The 18,171-nt window shown below is 37.8% G+C and overlaps 1 protein-coding gene across 6 annotated transcripts in view; it reads left to right on the top strand.

Moving 5' to 3' along the window:
- Positions 1–18,171, top strand: part of carmil2 (capping protein regulator and myosin 1 linker 2) — a 135,356-nt gene that overhangs the window by 45,511 nt on the left and 71,674 nt on the right. For 5 of the 6 annotated variants that reach the window (XM_044193205.1, XM_044193204.1, XM_044193206.1 and 2 more), the window contains 12 exons: positions 1,023–1,117; positions 2,007–2,093; positions 2,510–2,619; positions 3,635–3,712; positions 5,123–5,199; positions 6,176–6,280; positions 8,175–8,244; positions 8,369–8,450; positions 9,850–9,946; positions 11,880–11,934; positions 12,192–12,364; positions 12,948–13,016. In XM_044193205.1, coding sequence (XP_044049140.1) covers positions 1,023–1,117; positions 2,007–2,093; positions 2,510–2,619; positions 3,635–3,712; positions 5,123–5,199; positions 6,176–6,280; positions 8,175–8,244; positions 8,369–8,450; positions 9,850–9,946; positions 11,880–11,934; positions 12,192–12,364; positions 12,948–13,016 — 1,098 coding nt within the window. The remainder of the gene's footprint in view (positions 1–1,022; positions 1,118–2,006; positions 2,094–2,509; positions 2,620–3,634; positions 3,713–5,122; positions 5,200–6,175; positions 6,281–8,174; positions 8,245–8,368; positions 8,451–9,849; positions 9,947–11,879; positions 11,935–12,191; positions 12,365–12,947; positions 13,017–18,171) is intronic. The other variant, XM_044193207.1, reaches the window with a different exon arrangement.

Genomic DNA, 18,171 nt, shown 5'->3' with positions numbered 1-18,171 from the left:
CTGAAGTTTGCCCTGAGTCCACCTGCTGATTCTGTATTCATCCTACTAATTATGTATTCAGCCTCTTTTCCATGTTGCGCTCAGCTGTGCCTGGTTTGCGCCAAGGCCTGTGGTCACCAAAATTGCAAACATGTGCTGGTTACGACCATTTTTGTTTGTGCCTGGAGATTTTGCTCCACGTTTGGGCCCTATTTTGGGAAAAAAGAGACCTATGGCTAATTTTCCACTAAAATACCAATAACTCGCTTTGTGCATGCCTCATTTGAATGGACCTCCCACCTGTTTGTTCCTTTCCTCCCACTTGTGTACCCTGCGCTCTATGTTGGGTGCCAAAATACCACACAGATGGGCAAAGTGTCGGATCGATGCAATCATATTTTTTACACTGAATTTTAAATGATTTATTTCTATCGTCATTGTACTAATTAACTGTAAAAAAAACCAAAAAACCCCAACACATATGGTGCTGTGTGTTGATGTCGTGTCGCTCTGCACCACCCAAACAACATTATGATTTCCCTAAAGAAGCATCATCCCATTTGTTAAGCCATTGTTGTCATGCGTCACTGTGATTGGCTCAGCTCTTTCATAGTGATGACACCAGTGATGTGACTGGCCGAGAGTGTATTTATTAATCACCACTCTCCAGTCTATTCTACGTCACCCAGCCTTTTTGCACTTTGCGCTGCACCTACATGAACCTAAGAAGGTGTGCTTGGAGATGCCCACACAGTCTGTGCCCACTGAGTGCCCTTTTGCACTTTGGTCTGACCACTTTGCCTTGGTCTTTGGGCTTGAATGCCTAAAATAGGACCCAAAGCGTGTCATGCTGCTGTCCAAGGTGCTGATCCTGGGACCCCCAGTAATGCGGACATGTTGCAAGATTTCCTACTACTTGGATAGGATGCAATCTTTACAGCTGACTGGTTTTGCCATTTTAAACATGAAGATTACTTCTAATTTAAAGTCTGGTTTACAGGGTTTGATTGAGATTGAGAAGTAACCTTGTTATTCTGCTGCAGGGACTTTGCAATCAAAATGGCAGCTGCCTTGCGGGAGCACACCTCCTCTACCCTGCAATCCATCAACCTCTCAGGAAATCCAATCGAAGACAAAGGTGGGTTTTTATATATCACATCTGAGTGCTATAAGCACAGTATTACAACAGAACAGTTGTTTTTAGCCATGTTCCATCTTGAGCCAAATGGCCAATTTCTCTGTTTGCTTTCCTCTTTGAAGTTTTGTCAGTTAGTGAAATGGGCAGCCATCTTCCTGAACCCCCTAGCAAGCAGCTTAGGGTCAGTTCACCCAAATTACCCCCAAATATATATATAGTAGTATCTAGGACAGGAAGGTTTGGTGTGAAGCAGGAATTATCAGTGGGTAGGCTGTCACATCTGTAGCTAAAGAGAAAGGGCAGATAGATTGTTATCACAACAGGTACAGGGAGGCAAGATAAACACGGCTACAAGATAATGTTAGGTACAGCTGTTCTAATAAAATACCTAATATTCTTTAAGCATGGTCCACACTTGAAGCAGTGTTTGTTTTTCTTCAACAACACTAATAAAAAACACTAATAAAATTCACATATTGTTGTACAACAGACATTTTGACTTATCAAAGCAGAAAAACCACAGGTGGAAATAATAACATTAACAATGGCTCCATTCTGTTAAGTGCCCCAGAAAGCCATGTCAGTGAGTGAGCATGCACAATACCGGAGCCCTGGAACTTGCTCACCAAAATGGAATTTAGCCATCATTAATGTTAATAATTCTGCCTGTGCTGTTCCTGCTTTGACAAGTCAAAATATCTGCTGTTAAAAGGGTCTATAGGTGCATGTGATACAACAAGGAATGGTAGCTATTCATTTTAAATGAACATTAGTGATTTAATATTTCTTGTGCATATAGGGTGTACTTTAGAACAGCCAACATGTTTCTTTAAATCAGTACACATACGGGATTGTAGACATATTTTGTGTGTTGTGTTTACTTTCCTAGGTGTAATAGCTCTAAGTCAGGAGTTGGGGAATCTAGCTGAAGGACTCAAGCACCTTTCTCTGTCCCGGGTATCAATGACTGCTAGAGGTACACACACAAACACATGGACACACACGCACACTCACGCACACACACACTATATTGCAACATACCCACTTTGGTCTGTATTTTGTATTTGGTCTGTTTTATAAACCAGGAGGAAGAGCAGTATGGAGATGGAGGTGGAGGATATATAAAGAGGAGGTGGATGTCACCTGGACAGTGTACTATTTGACATCATACACCTCCATTTACCTCCTCCTCCTCAGACTTCTCTTCTGCAGTTCTCCATCCTGCTCTTCCTGAATGAACAAGGATAGAAAGGGCTGTGATTTTTGGGATCTGTAGCCTACAACCATCAATGTCATTCAAACTTAAATCCAATTATTTCACAAAATGGCCTTTACATCCAATTATCCTCCTCCGATCACCATTTCTGCATGGTTTGATCTATTTTTTCCTAGGTCTTGGCTGTCTGAGTCAGGTGTTATCCTCCACTCAGCTGTTTTCAGCATCTCTGACCCACCTCGATCTGTCTGGTAACCCCGGCAGCCTTGTTACTGAAGAAGCCATGGTACAATCTGCTCTGTGTGTGTGTTTGTTTGTTTCATGTCAAATGTTGTGGATTGAATAATCATTTTACATACAAAGAATACACACATGGATACACATACAATACACATACTGTACATACACATCCAGAAGTGGAGCTGTAATTTGGATGTTCAGAGAAATCCAGGTGGGCCGGTATGGTTCTGGCTGGGTTAACTCAGCCGCAGACTATACCGACAGAGCAGAGTATTCAACACATTGTGTTAAAGATGGAGAGAGAAAAAAATGAAGGTAAAGTAGGGGTGCCGATAAAATACTGATTAAAACAAAAATCCATCTTAGCAGGCTTCAGCTACATGCTCTAGAGAATACTGGATATATTCTGTACAGGTGATCAGCGTAAGAGCACTATTCAGTGTTTCAAAAATGATAACTTGAATGTCAAAATTATGGCTCACTTCAAATAAAGGCTTTGTCCAGTTTTCTTGAGATTACAGATAGTGTAACTTCAGTCCAGAGTACAAGACTTCAACGAGTACAAGATGAAGTTATTTTTCTAATGTGTTTTTGCAAGTTTGGAGTCCTGACAACTATAGGGTTTAATTGTTTCAAGTCAAGTCAAGTCAAGTCAAGCCACTTCTGGATATGTATGTACAATATGTCTATTGTATGTGTTTTATTGTTTAGGTTTTTGTGGTTGCCTAACCCCCCAATAATTTATGTACTTTTACAAAAAAGCGGATATCACTATAGACAATTGTAATAAATACGTACAATATTAAAAAGGGACACTCTACATTGTTTAACTCATGGGCTGAAAGTCCTGGTATATGTGCAGGGAGAGACCTTCTACATAATCCAGTTAACATTGGTTTGTGAAAATAACATTAAATGTACTTTTCAGCAACACTTTAACTGTGCACTATCCACAGCAAACCATGGCTAAAAATCTTAAACATATACTACACAGTATGCATGTTTGTGTGTGTGTGTGTGTGTTTGTGCATGCGTGTGTGTTGTGTGTGTGTGTCTTCCAGTTTCTCTTCAAGTTCTTGTCCAGTACTAACTCTTTGTCTCATCTGGACCTCAGTGATACCAACTGCCCTCTGGACACGGTCAGTGAGAGACAGTTTATACAAACGTTGTATCAGGCTGGTTGTTTGATTTCACCTAAAGGAATAGTCAAACATTTTGGAAAATCAGCTTGCTGCCAGAGGAGAAGGTTGATTTGATTCTCATCTTTGTGCATCCAGTACAGAGACAGATCCAGGACGTGGTTAGCCTAGCTTAGCAGAACACACAATCACACAAAAAACAGAAATATAAAACAGGTTTCCGGTGCTTTCTGGTTAGCGTTGGAGCTAGGTTTGATACTGTCCGAGCTTTACAAACCGTTCAGTATACAGCCAGCCATCAACCATCAATCTGGGCTGAGACAGTGAAAGAGAACACTTACTGTATGTGGATATTATAGACTTCCTGTCACCCGCTCATGTTATCAGAATAACATGCAAAGATAGTTAACAGAACAAAATTACTAAATTCTTCTTTATGCAGCATAATTTGGCAAGATGATGTGACAAATGGTTCAAATAAATAGTGGTGTATTAAATGGAGTTAGTAGTAAGTAAACATTTTCAACAATGACTCCTATTGTGTCAGATTTAAGATTTAACAAATAAGTCATGATTTCATCTAGTATCATTTTATTACTTATTAATCAGAGGAATAGTGATATAATCCCCTGGATTATTTTGCTACTTCTATGTGCAACAGACTGGGCTAGCACTTGTTGGAAACTAATTCACCTTCATTCTGCAAACAAAAAAACTCTTTCCAGTAAAGTCTTATTTGGTTTCTCTTTATTATAAAATACAGTAATACAGTAATCCATTCTCAGTGTGGGAACCATGGCTTTGAAGACCTAAAAACTGTGCTGAAAATAATGTTCTATAATTCAATTAATTTTTTTCAGTTAAATTTATTTATATAGCGCCAATTCATAACAGAAGTTATCTCCTTGCACTTTTCCTACAGAGCAGGTCTAGACCGTACTCTTTATAATATTATTTACAGAGTCCCAACAAATCCCAACAAGAGCAAGCACTTTGGTGACAGTGGCAAGGAAAAACTCCCTTTTAACAGGCAGAAACCTCAAGCAGAACTAGACTCAGGGTGGGTGGCAGCTGCCAGCGCTAATGTTCTGTTCTAATGTAAAACCTCATAGTGAAAGGTTCACACAGTAAATTACAGTATGTTGAGAAAAGGTTGTGCAAACTTTCTGAAACATGTTATAAACACTTCATTACTGATTTCCTAATAACCTCTACAGATGCATGTATTTACTTGTTGATTCAGTTATCTGTAAAGCCACAACAATGGATGTTGTTAAAAGGGAAAGGGGGCCCATTGACGGCATATGTACAGGGTCCAGAGTGCTGTGCTACGACACTGTTATTAATTGGGTATTGAAATTCTGTGCTTGTCATTCTTTACATAAAACTCATTCTAACTGTCTCTTGCAGTTATTTGTGTCGCTGTCTGCTGGATGTTGTTACAAACTAATACACCTGAACCTGGCCAGGAATCCTTTCAGCCACAGGTCAGCTCCACTGTTCCAGTTCAGTAATGTCAGTGGTCCTCAGGTTGTTAGTTTTTGAGATGTTAGACCTGTAAACTTGGCATCCTCTCTGAATTATTGAGACACATGGAATTCAGTATTGTCGCACTAATAGACTCATTACTTCTGCACATACAGTATATATTTGCACAACTATCATGGATCATGTATCATCACAATGCTTCATCATCCTAAGTATTATCTACATTATTATCTACAGTACCATCTACACTAGTTTTTACAATGCATTGTAGGGTATGTCACTATGTAGGGCATAGTAATTGTGACTAGACATTCAGACAACAACAAAAAAAGGCAAAACTAGTATTTAGTTGTGATTTCAAACACGGTCAAGACCTTTTTCTCAGCAGACATTTTGACTTGTCATAGCAGAAAAAGCACATTTAGAACTAATAGCATTAACAATGCCTCTGTTCTATTTTAAGTGTCTCAGTAAGCCATGCCAATGAGCCTGGGTGCACAATACGAAAGCCCAGGGACGGACCCACCAAAATTCAATTAAGCCATGAATAAACCTTATTGGTTACACTGGTGTTTTTCTTGCTGTGAAATGTCAAAAGGTCTGCAGTGAAAAAGGCAGACTGGCAGGCTGGAATGTTAAGGCAATATAGACGATCTAGCAAGGAATATCTAGTGTACTGAGTCACCTGCCCAGCATTAACCCCATTAATGCAGACAGGTGATGAGTCAGGTGACAAGCTGAGTCGGAAACATACTGAGGACAAGTGGCAGGCTTGGAATAGCATTCTGATATGACTAGAAATGTTAGAAATGTTATATGCTATATATATTATATATAAATGTTAAATGCTATAATCAACTCTAGCACGATTTCATGGTGTGGTTGATAAAATTATGTTAAAAGAAAACACACCCTATGACTGTGTTTGTGTGTGTGTGTGTGTGTGTGTGTGTGTGTGTGTGTGTGTGTGTGTAGAAAGGTGCGGGAGGTGACCAGGAGCATTCGAGAGTTCTTCAGTCAGAGCTGTGAGCTAAAATACGTGGGCCTATCTGCAACCAAACTACCTCCACAAGCTCTCAGGTGTGTTTACTCCCAACAAATGCAATAATATAATAATCTTTTTTTTAACATGAAAGTTCATTCTTGATCATAGGAATTGTAGTTTGACAAAATAATCTTAACTAAAAGTCCATTTACAAGCTGAGATGCGTATGAAGCCTTGGAACGGGCCAGTGAGTTGAACTTGAGTTAAAGTCCAACTGAAATTAAGTTAATTAAATCAAGTTTTTTTGTCTGCTACAGCATACATATCTGCTTTGTAAATCACCTGCCCTGTGTCCTCCTTTTGTGAAAAAAAACAGAAACCAGAAGAGAGAAATTTATATTTAAGATTTTTTGGATTTTTCATGATGGCACCCCTTGTCTTTGTATTAATTTGTCAGAATACAGAGCCGAAGTGAACTCTGTTCTGTTTTCTGTTCCAGAAGTAGGAAACCTCATTCAAAATCCCATTGACATTTGTAACAATGCTAATAACTAAAAATCCAGCCTTGGAACAAACGCCTTTCTCAGCAGTATGTCATGTGGCTCACTTCATATATTTAAATAAGGACAGTTTTTTGAAAAATGATCTAATATTGTTGTTTATTAAATTTGTATGTTTTTTAATGCCCTTTAACGGACACTGTTTCCTATAAGCCCTAGACATTGTGGACTAAATGGCACGGCTCGACAGAAGAGGCGAGTCCATGAGCGAGTTGAGGGGTTGCAGTTAGCACAGACATGTCTGTAATAACAGCAGGACAGAGAGGAGCGAATGCTGTAGAAGTTTTTAGACAGCAGAGATTACAACTACAAAGTTGAAAAAAAGAAGAAGTTGAAATTACTTTAGAAGAGAGCATTGGTGAGCTAGTGGAACAGAGGCTAGCCCGGACACGACTTAATGACTTTGGCTCTGTATACAGTTAGTTCTCTACGTAGATGGAGAACTTGTTTCATACTACAGACTGAACAACAACCCACTTTAGCTTTCCTGCTAAAGTCTCCGTATCTAAATTACAAATATGAACATGTGTCTTGTCCTGCACCTTAGCTTGTTGAACCAAACAAACATTCACCGGGGACAAGCACAGTGCTAGCATCAGTTTGCATGCTAGAAAGCTAATTAGCCGGTCAACTGCAGCATATTAAACAGCATGTCAACATTATTTAGACAGCAAAAGGGATGACTAAATTTGATTTTAGTTGGACTGAGATTGTTTTGTCAAACTTTTTGTTTTGTTTAATAATGTTGATATTATTAGACCTCAAGCTTTCTCACCTACCTAAAAACCAAATAATCCTATAATATTTTGCCATTTGTACAGTACATTGGAGCCACGGCACTTTCACACTGCCAGTGAGAGTAGTACTAATGGCCACTAGATGCCAAAAAAACCCCAAACAACCCAGGCTCCAATAGTGACCCATTAAAAATGTATTAACTTCTCTCTGGAAATAATTTTGATCAATACACATACATTTTCATGTTTGCTAACTTAGCTACCTAGGCAGCTAGCTGTACAATACAATAACAATATAAAGGACAAGGGATGTTTTGAAGCAATTTAGGTTCACAGCTTGCTTTGCTGCCACCTTACCAGTTACTGGAGCCAGAAAAAAGCTGAGGAGGGCAACAGCAACCATGACTTTGATAGTCTGACCCTTGTCAATCATGCATACATATGGTTGACTGGTTGAAAAAACATACCTCCCTTTAAGGCAATGAATGACTATTGTAATTATTTCTTGCATTCAGAGTACTATTATCTCTCAACACACACAACGCACATTGTAATCATTTCAACACAACCCGTTCAACTGGGGGTCTGTGGTTCATTTGTCTTTTTAAAGGGTGACCAAAGCAGCTCTACTATAACATCGTATAGACGTATAGACATGTATATTTCATAGATATGTTTTGTTTTGCAACTAGGTTATTACTACAGGGTCTGGCAACCAACAGTCGTCTCTTTGGGCTAGAGTTGGACCTCAGTAGCTGTGAGGTATTGTACACACTCACACACAAATGCAAAAACACTTTTTGTGATAAGTAGCAGAAGCCACAGTAAACAATTTATTGTATGCCTCTGTGTGGGTGTGTGTGTGTGTGTGTGTGTGTGTGTGTAGCTCCGTTCAGCAGGGGCCCAGGTAATACAGGAGCACATCTCTGAAGCTACAGCTATCAGAAGTCTGGATATGTCTGACAATGGTATGCAAAACCACACACATACACACGCTGACTCAAAGAGGAAAACCAAAGAAGCAGTATTCCATCATACCATATGCACAATAAACCTCCAATTTCAACACTCATCTCAGGACATTATCCTGCAATCCAGAAATGCTTACATGTTACAAGACTAAGGCCACAAGTTTCACAGTGCTAGACTGTTATAATTGGCCATTGACCATGTTCCCAATCTGAATATGATCTGAATATGTTAAACCATACCTCTGTGCTGGGTGTGGCAAACCTGATGTAGGTGTTAATGAGTGAATGTTTTGCTGATATTATGTTTGACTAATGTATTACCATCTGTTGCAGCCAATTAGCATACACAATTAAAAAAGGATTTTAAAACAAGTAAGTTACATTAAGATATAGACACACAGAAATCACAAATTATGATAGGAATGTTCCCTTAACATTAGAAATTAGATAAAAGAACATAGAATATGCTAAGGCAACTGCAAAGTCACTAAACTCTAAACTATCAGGTACAGATAGTTTAACATTTTGGGAAATATACTTATCCTCTTTCTTGCCAAAATTTAGATGAGAAGATTGATACCTCTCTTCCAACTGTATACTAAATGTGAAGCTATCACCAGCAGACAGTTAGCTTAGTTTAGCACAAAGACAAAACAGGGAGAAACAGCTAGCCTGGCTCTGTCCAAATGTAACAAAATCCACTAAACAGCACCTAAAGTTCACAATTTAACACGTTATATTTCATTTGTTTAATCTGTACAAACATTGAAGTGTAAAAATGTCAAGTTGTGGTTTTACGGGGATTTATTAGCAGGACTATTTCTTGGCCAGGTGCAGTGACTTCCTGGAGCCTTGTCATCAATGTGAGGTTGCCAGGCAACCAGCAGAGACTCCAGGATGATAATGAAAGGCCTTTAACATGCTGCCCAAATACTGTAATGCAATGTTACTGTAGCTAAGGCTACAGGTTACTGAGGGAGAGTAAATTAACATTTTACATGAATTCTTGTTGTATTATAGAACATCCTGCCTCTTTCATAACATATAACACCATTTCATCAAGCAAATCAAAGAACATATACTTATCATTGTTTTGGTTTGTGAAGCTGCATTTAAATTAATTGAACTGACAACAAATCAGAGGATTAATTAATAGACGTTATTTACACAAGTGGTAGCAATTTATGAAATTATTTAATCAGTGATTGTTAATGACCATTTAGAGAGTCAGAACACTTGTGATTTTTATGGCACCAGACTTTTTTGTCTGGAATAACAGTTTGCTATGCAGCTGCCCACCACCCATTCTCACTTCCTCTCTCCATTTTTGTCTTAATTTTGACATAATAATTTCAATCCTCTATGTTGCTCCCTCTCTCCCTGTGTCTGGCTGTAGGTTTTGAGAATGACATGGTGACTCTGGTTCTGTCTGTTGGTCGATGTCACTCTCTTCGACACCTCGCACTGGGGAGAAACTTTGCCATGAAGTCAAGGTCAGGGGAACATAATACAAAGCTATGCTGTACATGCTTCATTTACTCTACAACCATGTCTTCTCCTGGCATCAGCTCATTACATGGATGTATATACATAAACCTTTGCACACACAGACAGCTGGAGACAAGTGAAGTCATGATGGCCATGAAGCAACTATCCAAAGTTTAAAACTGGGCCCAAGTGATACAAATGGTACTGTGCTTTTCTAGTCTCTCTGACTACTCAAAGCTCTCCAACTGCATATCACATTCACCCACAGATGGCAGATGGCAGTTTGGCAGAACTGCTCATCAAAGTAACTAATCATTCACACACCGAAGGCACAGCCCTCGGGAGCAATTTAGGATTTGACATGTGGGCTGGGGGAAGCCGGGATTGAACCACCGACCTTCCGATTGGTGGACGATCTCGTCTACCACTAAACCCTGTGCTTCTGTAAACTCAATAATGTAAACCCTAATGAAGTTACAGCTCTTTTTGTCTGTGGAAGCAAAAATTGATTCCAAAAATGGTCAGACTGAGCTCTCTGCATGTAAATACATTCATGTAAAATACTCGAGGGCATTTCCACTGGGGAAATCCTATCCCCCCTTTTACAATTTCATGAAATGAGAAACTGCGACTCTGATGAGTTTCTTGACAAACGTTTTGAAATTTATATCATTGAATAAAATAAATCAAAATATTACCTGTCACGTATATTTAATGACAAGTTCATTTGCAAAAACAGAAAAGCCATTCTTAAAATGAATAAGCAAACACCAGTTTGATATTCCCTGAAGTGCACAGTAAAAAAAGAGCATGATTTAGGATAATAAATACAAACAGAGATTTTTGCAAAAGAACCCATAGTACAGTTTAATCGGAATCATATTTAATTGGATCTGTAATTATTGTACAATGCTGGCATGTTATGACATTTTTTCTCATAAATAATGAGGTGATCAGTAGGATAAATGACGTTCACTGACCATTAATAGGCAACTATAGGCATTGAAAGTGTGAGACAAGAAGCTTGGTCACATGCGCCAAATTTTTAGTTGATGGGTTAATGAGTTGAATTGATTTATAAAGGGAAATTGGCATGGGACGTGCGTGCGCACTGTGTTATAAATCAGAGTATTTTTGTGCGTAAGCACTTTCTGTGTTTCGGCCATATGCAACTTTTTGACGTGAATCCTGTGCACAGTTTTATAAATGAGACCCCTGAGCAGCTGTCGTTACACACGACCGTTATGCAAGGGCTGTGGCTTTTTATAGCGTCATCATTATTACATGTCAGAAGGATTATCAATGATTAATTTATAGAGCTCATTTAACAAAGTGCTTCACAATTAAGGATAAAATTCAAAGATCATGGCTCAAATGTAAATAAAAGAATGATAAAATCATCACTATTATAATTTAAATAACAATAATTTTAAATGAAGTTTATAAATGCAGTGTAAATTGCAAAAATAATAACACAATCAGGTAAATTGGCAAACAACCTAAACAAACAATGTTTTACAACAAGGTTATGTCTCTCACCTTATGTCTTCTCCTTATCATGTCACCCGCAGCTATCTCTAGAAAACTGTGTGTACGCTGGTCTGAAGTGCACATATTCTTTTAGAAATACCAGTTTATGTGTGGGAAATGGCGTATGCATGGTTTTTGTGCATACGCATCGTTTATACATCTGGCCCCAAGACTTCATTGTGTCCCATCCACTTCTTAAACCAAACCAATGCTCTTGAAAATACTGCACACATCTGCTGAGTCCAGTCCTCCTTAACTCTAACTGGCATATTCAGTTTATAATTGTAGGTTTACCTATTTGTTTCAAAACATATTTTTGACAAAATGACGCTGACATGTTTCTTCCTTTCTTGTCTATGTCATATTTCTTGTTTTCTTGGTTTGATATGTACTTTTTCTGTCTACCAGAGCTCTCACTGATGTTCTTCATCGTATAGCTCAGCTCATTCAGGATGAAGAGTGTGTGAGTGATACTTCCTTTCATTTCATTCACTATTATTATTGTCATTAATATTAGCTCCTCATTTCAGTAAATTATGCATATACAGTGCATTAGGTATAGTATATGAGTGTATTGTGGATCATTTCATATATTTTTTAATACATTTTTTCAATGTAAATGTTTTTTTCCAATATTCGACAAAATAGAATGCCTCAATTTCATATTTATTTGTGTGTGTGTGTGTGTGTGTGTGTGTGTGCGTGTGTGTGTGTGTGCAGCCCTTGCAATCTCTATCAGTGTGTGACTCCAAGCTGAAGACAGGGATGCACATCCTGCTGAGTGCTCTGGGTGGCCACGCTGCTCTTGCTGAAGTGGACATCAGTGGAAACAACATCGGTGACACTGGGGCCAAAATGCTGGCCAAAGCCCTGATGAGTAACACCAGACTGAGGTGCATACATACACATACACTAGCCAAGGTGTTGGATACAATGATTAGAGGCACAGTAACCAATTTTCTTATAATCTCATTTTATAATATTGTGTGAATTACAGAATAATGCCAGCCTCATCTTTTAATAAGCAGAGGAAGTATCATGGTTGCATCTGTTTCTTGAACACATCGTCATGCAAATTTTTCCACTTCACATCAACACCGCATTACATTACAACATTTTTTGTGCCACAACCCAACCCAACTGGGGCCAAAATGCTGGCCAAAGCCCTGATGAGTAACACCAGACTGAGGTGCATACATACACATACACTAGCCATTTATCACCTCTTATTAAATTTTTACTTTAAGATGTGGGTCTACTGTTTGCCACTAGATGTCATCATTTCACTATTTGAAACTAACATTCAGTATTTGATTGGCTGCAAGAGTGTTTAGTATGTGATATGTTCATGTTTTCATTTGATGTTGCATGGGGTACCTGTCAATCAAGCCCTTACACCTTCACCCAGACTATGGTGATCACTATAGGCCATCTTCAACAAGACTTAGAGAGTGATCTCTCTCTCTTTCTTTCAAGGACTCTAGCATGGGACAGAAACAATGTAACTGCCAGAGGATTCCAGGATGTGGCTGATGCCTTGGAGAGGTCACAGATACACACATGCAGACACACACACATATACATGTTAGCTAAGGTACACTACAAATCACACAACAGTAAAAGTTGATTAATCTTAAAACTAGGGTAACACTTTATTTGAAGGTGGGTGCATAAGACTGACATGACACCTGTTATGAACATGAAGGAGTCTTTATGAAGGTTTATGACTGTTGTCATTAAGTGTAATTCGGTCAGTTATGTTGCTTTTAATGCAAAGTTGACATTGTTTGAGATATCTTCATTAATTACAGTGGAACCATTTGGACTTGTCATAAAGATTGTCAGTAATGTTATAAGGCCAATTTGACGACAGAGTACAGTACTGAGGTGATTTATGGAGTTTCCTGATGGACAGACAGCTTTACTTGTTGCTAAAGTAACGTTAGCTGACCACTTTGGTGGTGGTAGAGGTGAGTTTCCCCCTTCACTGTGAAGCACTTTGGGTATCAAGATAAAGTGCTAACATTAATTCTGGTCTCAGTTAAAATGGAAGTCTATACGGCAGTTGGCTGGCACTGCTGTCACTTTGAAGCTGACTGTGCAAAGACTGTGTGAGTTTGTTTGATTCCATAGTTACATGTCTGCAAACAGCACAAGTTTTCCTACATTTTGATGTATAAATTATGTATGAAGAGTGAAAATTGTGAAAATCCGAACAGAGGAACACACTGATGGAAGTTAGTCATCAGTTAATCAGCATCAACAGTGTGTAACTTTATCTGTGTAGCCTGAAATCGCTCAGAGACAGAAAGAACCCTGTAAAAGTTCCCTTCAAAGAAGAATGAAACAGCTCAATGTAAGGACAGAGGTATCAAATGCCAAAAATAGCTGGACACCCATTTACCAATCAGAACAGAGGAACAAACTGTTTTGATGTGTAATCAGCCAATCAACCTCAGGTGTATGTGTGTAACAGACTATGCTGAGTCACTGAGACAGACAGAGAAATCCCTGTCAAAGGACCACTCTAAAAAGACACCCTCATTAAAAAACTGTAGGTCGTATCATTAAAATGACACACAACACCATCAGCATCCTTAGGCTTTTCTGAACGTCTACATATGTAATTTTTGTGGATAAAGTTAAAAAATGTGACCGTTACAGCGATTTCAAAAACTGGCACTCTCTGCTTTTCTTCAGAAATGTTGACTCATTTATCATGTCATTTAATATGGCAGTTGCTTGACTTTTTGTCACTTGGGAGCTCACCAAGCCAAATGTATAAGTCTGTTTGATTCGATAGATAGATGTCTGCGACCAGAACCCATTTTCCTACGTTTTGATGTGTAAATTATGTATGTGGAATGAAATTTGTGGGAGGAGCATGTTGAAGTGAAATTTTTTTTTCTCCTTTGCACTCTAGCGATGATGTCACAAACTCTAACTCTAAACATTTCAAAACTTTACTTCAAACTAAGTTGAATATTTTCAAAAGTTTTAATGGGATTTGAAAATTATACCTAGAATGTATGAAACGTGGAACCTTTTGATGTTTGAATGGAGTTTGTAGCTAAAAGTATGAATGAATAGATAAGAGTTTAAAAAGTGGGTAAATGGGGACATTTTGCCTCTTGAGTTATTAGCCAAAACATAAAACATGTAATAACTATGTGATTTTTTTAAGTTTGAAATGTAAAATATCTAGAAATTTACATTTGTTGTAATAAGCCACACACACTTTAATCAATCATTACCAAATTTTATGCATCGACTGACCCTAAATCCATACAGTCGATTACGAGATATGAACTTTTTGCATTTGTGGCACCCCCTAGTGGTAGAAAATCCCAGGACTGCTCAGCATGGTTTGGACATAGCATCCAAATGTGCAAAAAGTTTGGTTACAATAGCTTAAGCCAATTTTGATTTATGAGCATTTATGTAAAATTGACCGTAAAGACACAGGTTTAAAAATGTATAATTTCAAAACCGATTGATTTATCAAAATTTTCTTTATGACTTTAGATCAGTCATGCCTGCAGATGATCCTGGCAAAGTTTCAGATCGGATTGGATGTGCCAAAAGAAGCAAAAAATGTGTTTTTCAAAAAATCCAAAATGGCAGAAAATATTTCTAGGAGCAAATGAGCGTGGCCTATATTCGTCGAACTGGCATCATCCAAGGAACACGCTGCACAAATATTGCTTTGTTACGCCTCACTGTTTATGAGTTATTTGCCAAAATGTAAAACACATAATAACTGACCACATGGTGGCGCTATAGGTATCATGTTTTAGTATGTTAAGCATTTACACATGGGGCAGCTGTCCATAAAATATGAATACTTTAGCATTTGTAGACCTCCCATTATAAATTTTAATACTTAAAAAAATTATATAAAACTGAAACATGTTAGCGCAAAAAAGTAATAGCATAAATATCATGAAGATTATGTACGTTTTGAAGTTGAAACAAAGTTTCTAGGACAAACGGCACAGGAGTAGTTAGACGCTTAAACGGCGAAATAATAACATAACTACTATGGGTAATTTCCGGAGAAATTGCGTATGAGAGCTGGAAGCTGTTAGGTCCACCTGCTACCACTGCAATTTTTCAAATTCTTTAGTGCTATGCTACCTGTGCTATAGACTTGTTCAGCATTGCCATCTGTATAACTTTACAGAATTCAATTACCATGCCCTTAGCAGGATTCAAGCTCATAATCTTGGAAACTAACAAGGGCACACAAGTGGCAATGTCTTAAACCACTATTGAGACACACTGTTAGCAGACAGCATAGGATGACTATTTTTTAAAATGCATATCAATCTAAATGCCAAATAATAATATTAAAGAGTGAGGGAGTTGCATTGAAGAACCTTGCTATCCAACAGGGAAAACTGACCATTACCAGGGCTTAACCACAGAGCCAGCAGAGGATCTCTGTCACACAAAGCACAAATTCACATTTTGTTGATAAATTTTTTTTCTTTTTTTAAAATTAAGCTGTTAGGTCAGAAATTTGAGCATTATTAGTGGCAGGAGGTTTTCCAGAATTTGAGGATGTACATTGTGTGTGCAAAGTTTTTAAAGTAATAAAGAATCCATAAATTTAATTAACAACATAATGCCAACTCCTGACTTAGCAAGCTCTTAAACCACTTGGCTATGCAGATACATTGTTAGTAGAAAGCAAAAGATTACTATTTTTTTATGGAGAAATTGCGTGTGAGCTCTGGAAGCTGTTAGGTCCACCTGATACCGCTGCTATGGCTGCATGCTGCTGCTCCAGCAGCAATTTTTCAAATCCTTTTATTGCTACATGTAAAATCATATAAAATGCTACAGACGTGTTAGTATTGCCCTCTGTACAACTTTACTGAATTTGGTTACCATGGAATATTACATTAAAAAGATATGGCAGTTAATAAGTAGTATGGCGGTGTTCTACTATAGGCCACAAGGTGGAGCTATTGGTCCCATGCTTCAATATTTCACGGACATTCTCATGGAGAACTTTTGTTCCATGTTTCAATTGTTAAAGACAACAGAATTACAGAAATATCATGTTTTAATGTAACATCAGTACCCCTTGGAAGACTCAATAGTATTGAAAATCTACCTAAACTAATAATGCATGCACCCTTAAGTTTGTAAGCCAGCCATGCTATGCGCTGAGCCAACATGTCACACAGCAAACACCAAGCAAAATATTATTCTCTTATTTATGCTTTGTGTTGCATAGAGACACACAGCATGATGGTACACAATAAACATGAATAAACTTTGTTCATAACGGTTGTAATTTATCCAGAAAAAAAGGTTTTCTTGACAATTTTGTGTATGTGTTTGTGGATGCCAGTATGTTATGTTGTTTTTGTTTGTAATGCATAAGTCAGCATAAGATGACTATTTTTTTAAAATGCATATCTATCTAAATGCTAAATAATAATATATAGAGTGAGGGAGTTGCATTGAATGATGGTGCATGACAAACACACAATATATAGCATCTTTATCCATGACAGGAATGTAACATGGAAGACTGCCCTGCGCTGGTATCGAACTCAGAACCTTGCTATTTAACTGGGAAGCTGACCATTACCAGGGTTTAAGCACAGAGTCAGCGGAGGATCCCTGACACACAGAGCACAATTTCACATTTTGTTGAGAAAAAAATAATGTTTCTAAAGTTAAGCTTTTAGGTCAGAAATCTTGGAATCTGACAGGGGCACACACATGTGGAAATATCTCAAACCACTGTACTATTCAGACACACTGTTAACAGACAGCATAAGATGACTATTTTTTTTAAATGCATATAAATCTGAATGCTAAATAATAATAATAAAATGTATTTGTCTAAAATTAAGCTGTTGGGTCAGAATTTTGAACATTATTAGTGGCAGGAGGTTTTCCAGAATGTGAGGCTTTCAGCATTCACACCCATTGACATCTTTATGACAAGTCCAAATGGTTCCACTGTACTTGATGTCAAGGGAATTATTCATTACACAATTATAATGGTCTCATGATAGCCAATGTCAAAACCAACTACATATGATAGTATGATGTAATGTTAACACATAAAGCTAAATAGTTTCTTTAAGTTTGATATTTAGGCCTGCTATGGCATGCTTATGACAGGTTATGTTTTTTTGGTTAATGTCAAGTTGTCATAACAAAGATATTTCTGTCTTGGTTAATGTCAAGTTGTCATAACAAAGACATCTCAAACAATGTCAACTTTGCATTAAAAATGACATAATTGACCGAATGATACTTGATACTTGAATGACAACAGTCATAAACCTTCATAAAGACTCCTTCATGTTCATGACAGGTGTCATATCATGGTTATGATGGTGTCATGTCAGTCTTATGCACCCACCTTCAAATAAAGTGTTACCAAAACTAGCTTAGTGCTATTGCAATTGTTGACTAACATGCTGTTTAGATTAATATCATGTCAGTACAGCCTTTACTGGGTTCAGTTATAAATCAACATCTTTAAAAATCACCACTTAGAGCTAACTATCAGAATTTGACACTTTGCAAGGCTTGCTGTGCTAATTACATCCTGGACAATGGATCAAACCCACAATGTAGTGACCACTAAGAAATCAGTAAATTACAGAGCCTTGGAAGTCCTGAAAGATGATATTTTTTTATCTTGCGCGCACAAGATACAAAATTATCT

The sequence above is a fragment of the Siniperca chuatsi genome, linkage group LG4 (genome assembly GCF_020085105.1).
Source record: "Siniperca chuatsi isolate FFG_IHB_CAS linkage group LG4, ASM2008510v1, whole genome shotgun sequence".
NCBI classification, from domain to species: Eukaryota; Metazoa; Chordata; class Actinopteri; order Centrarchiformes; family Sinipercidae; genus Siniperca; species Siniperca chuatsi.
The sequence above is the reverse complement of the archived record's forward strand: the minus strand, read 5'-3'. Positions and strand labels throughout refer to the sequence as shown.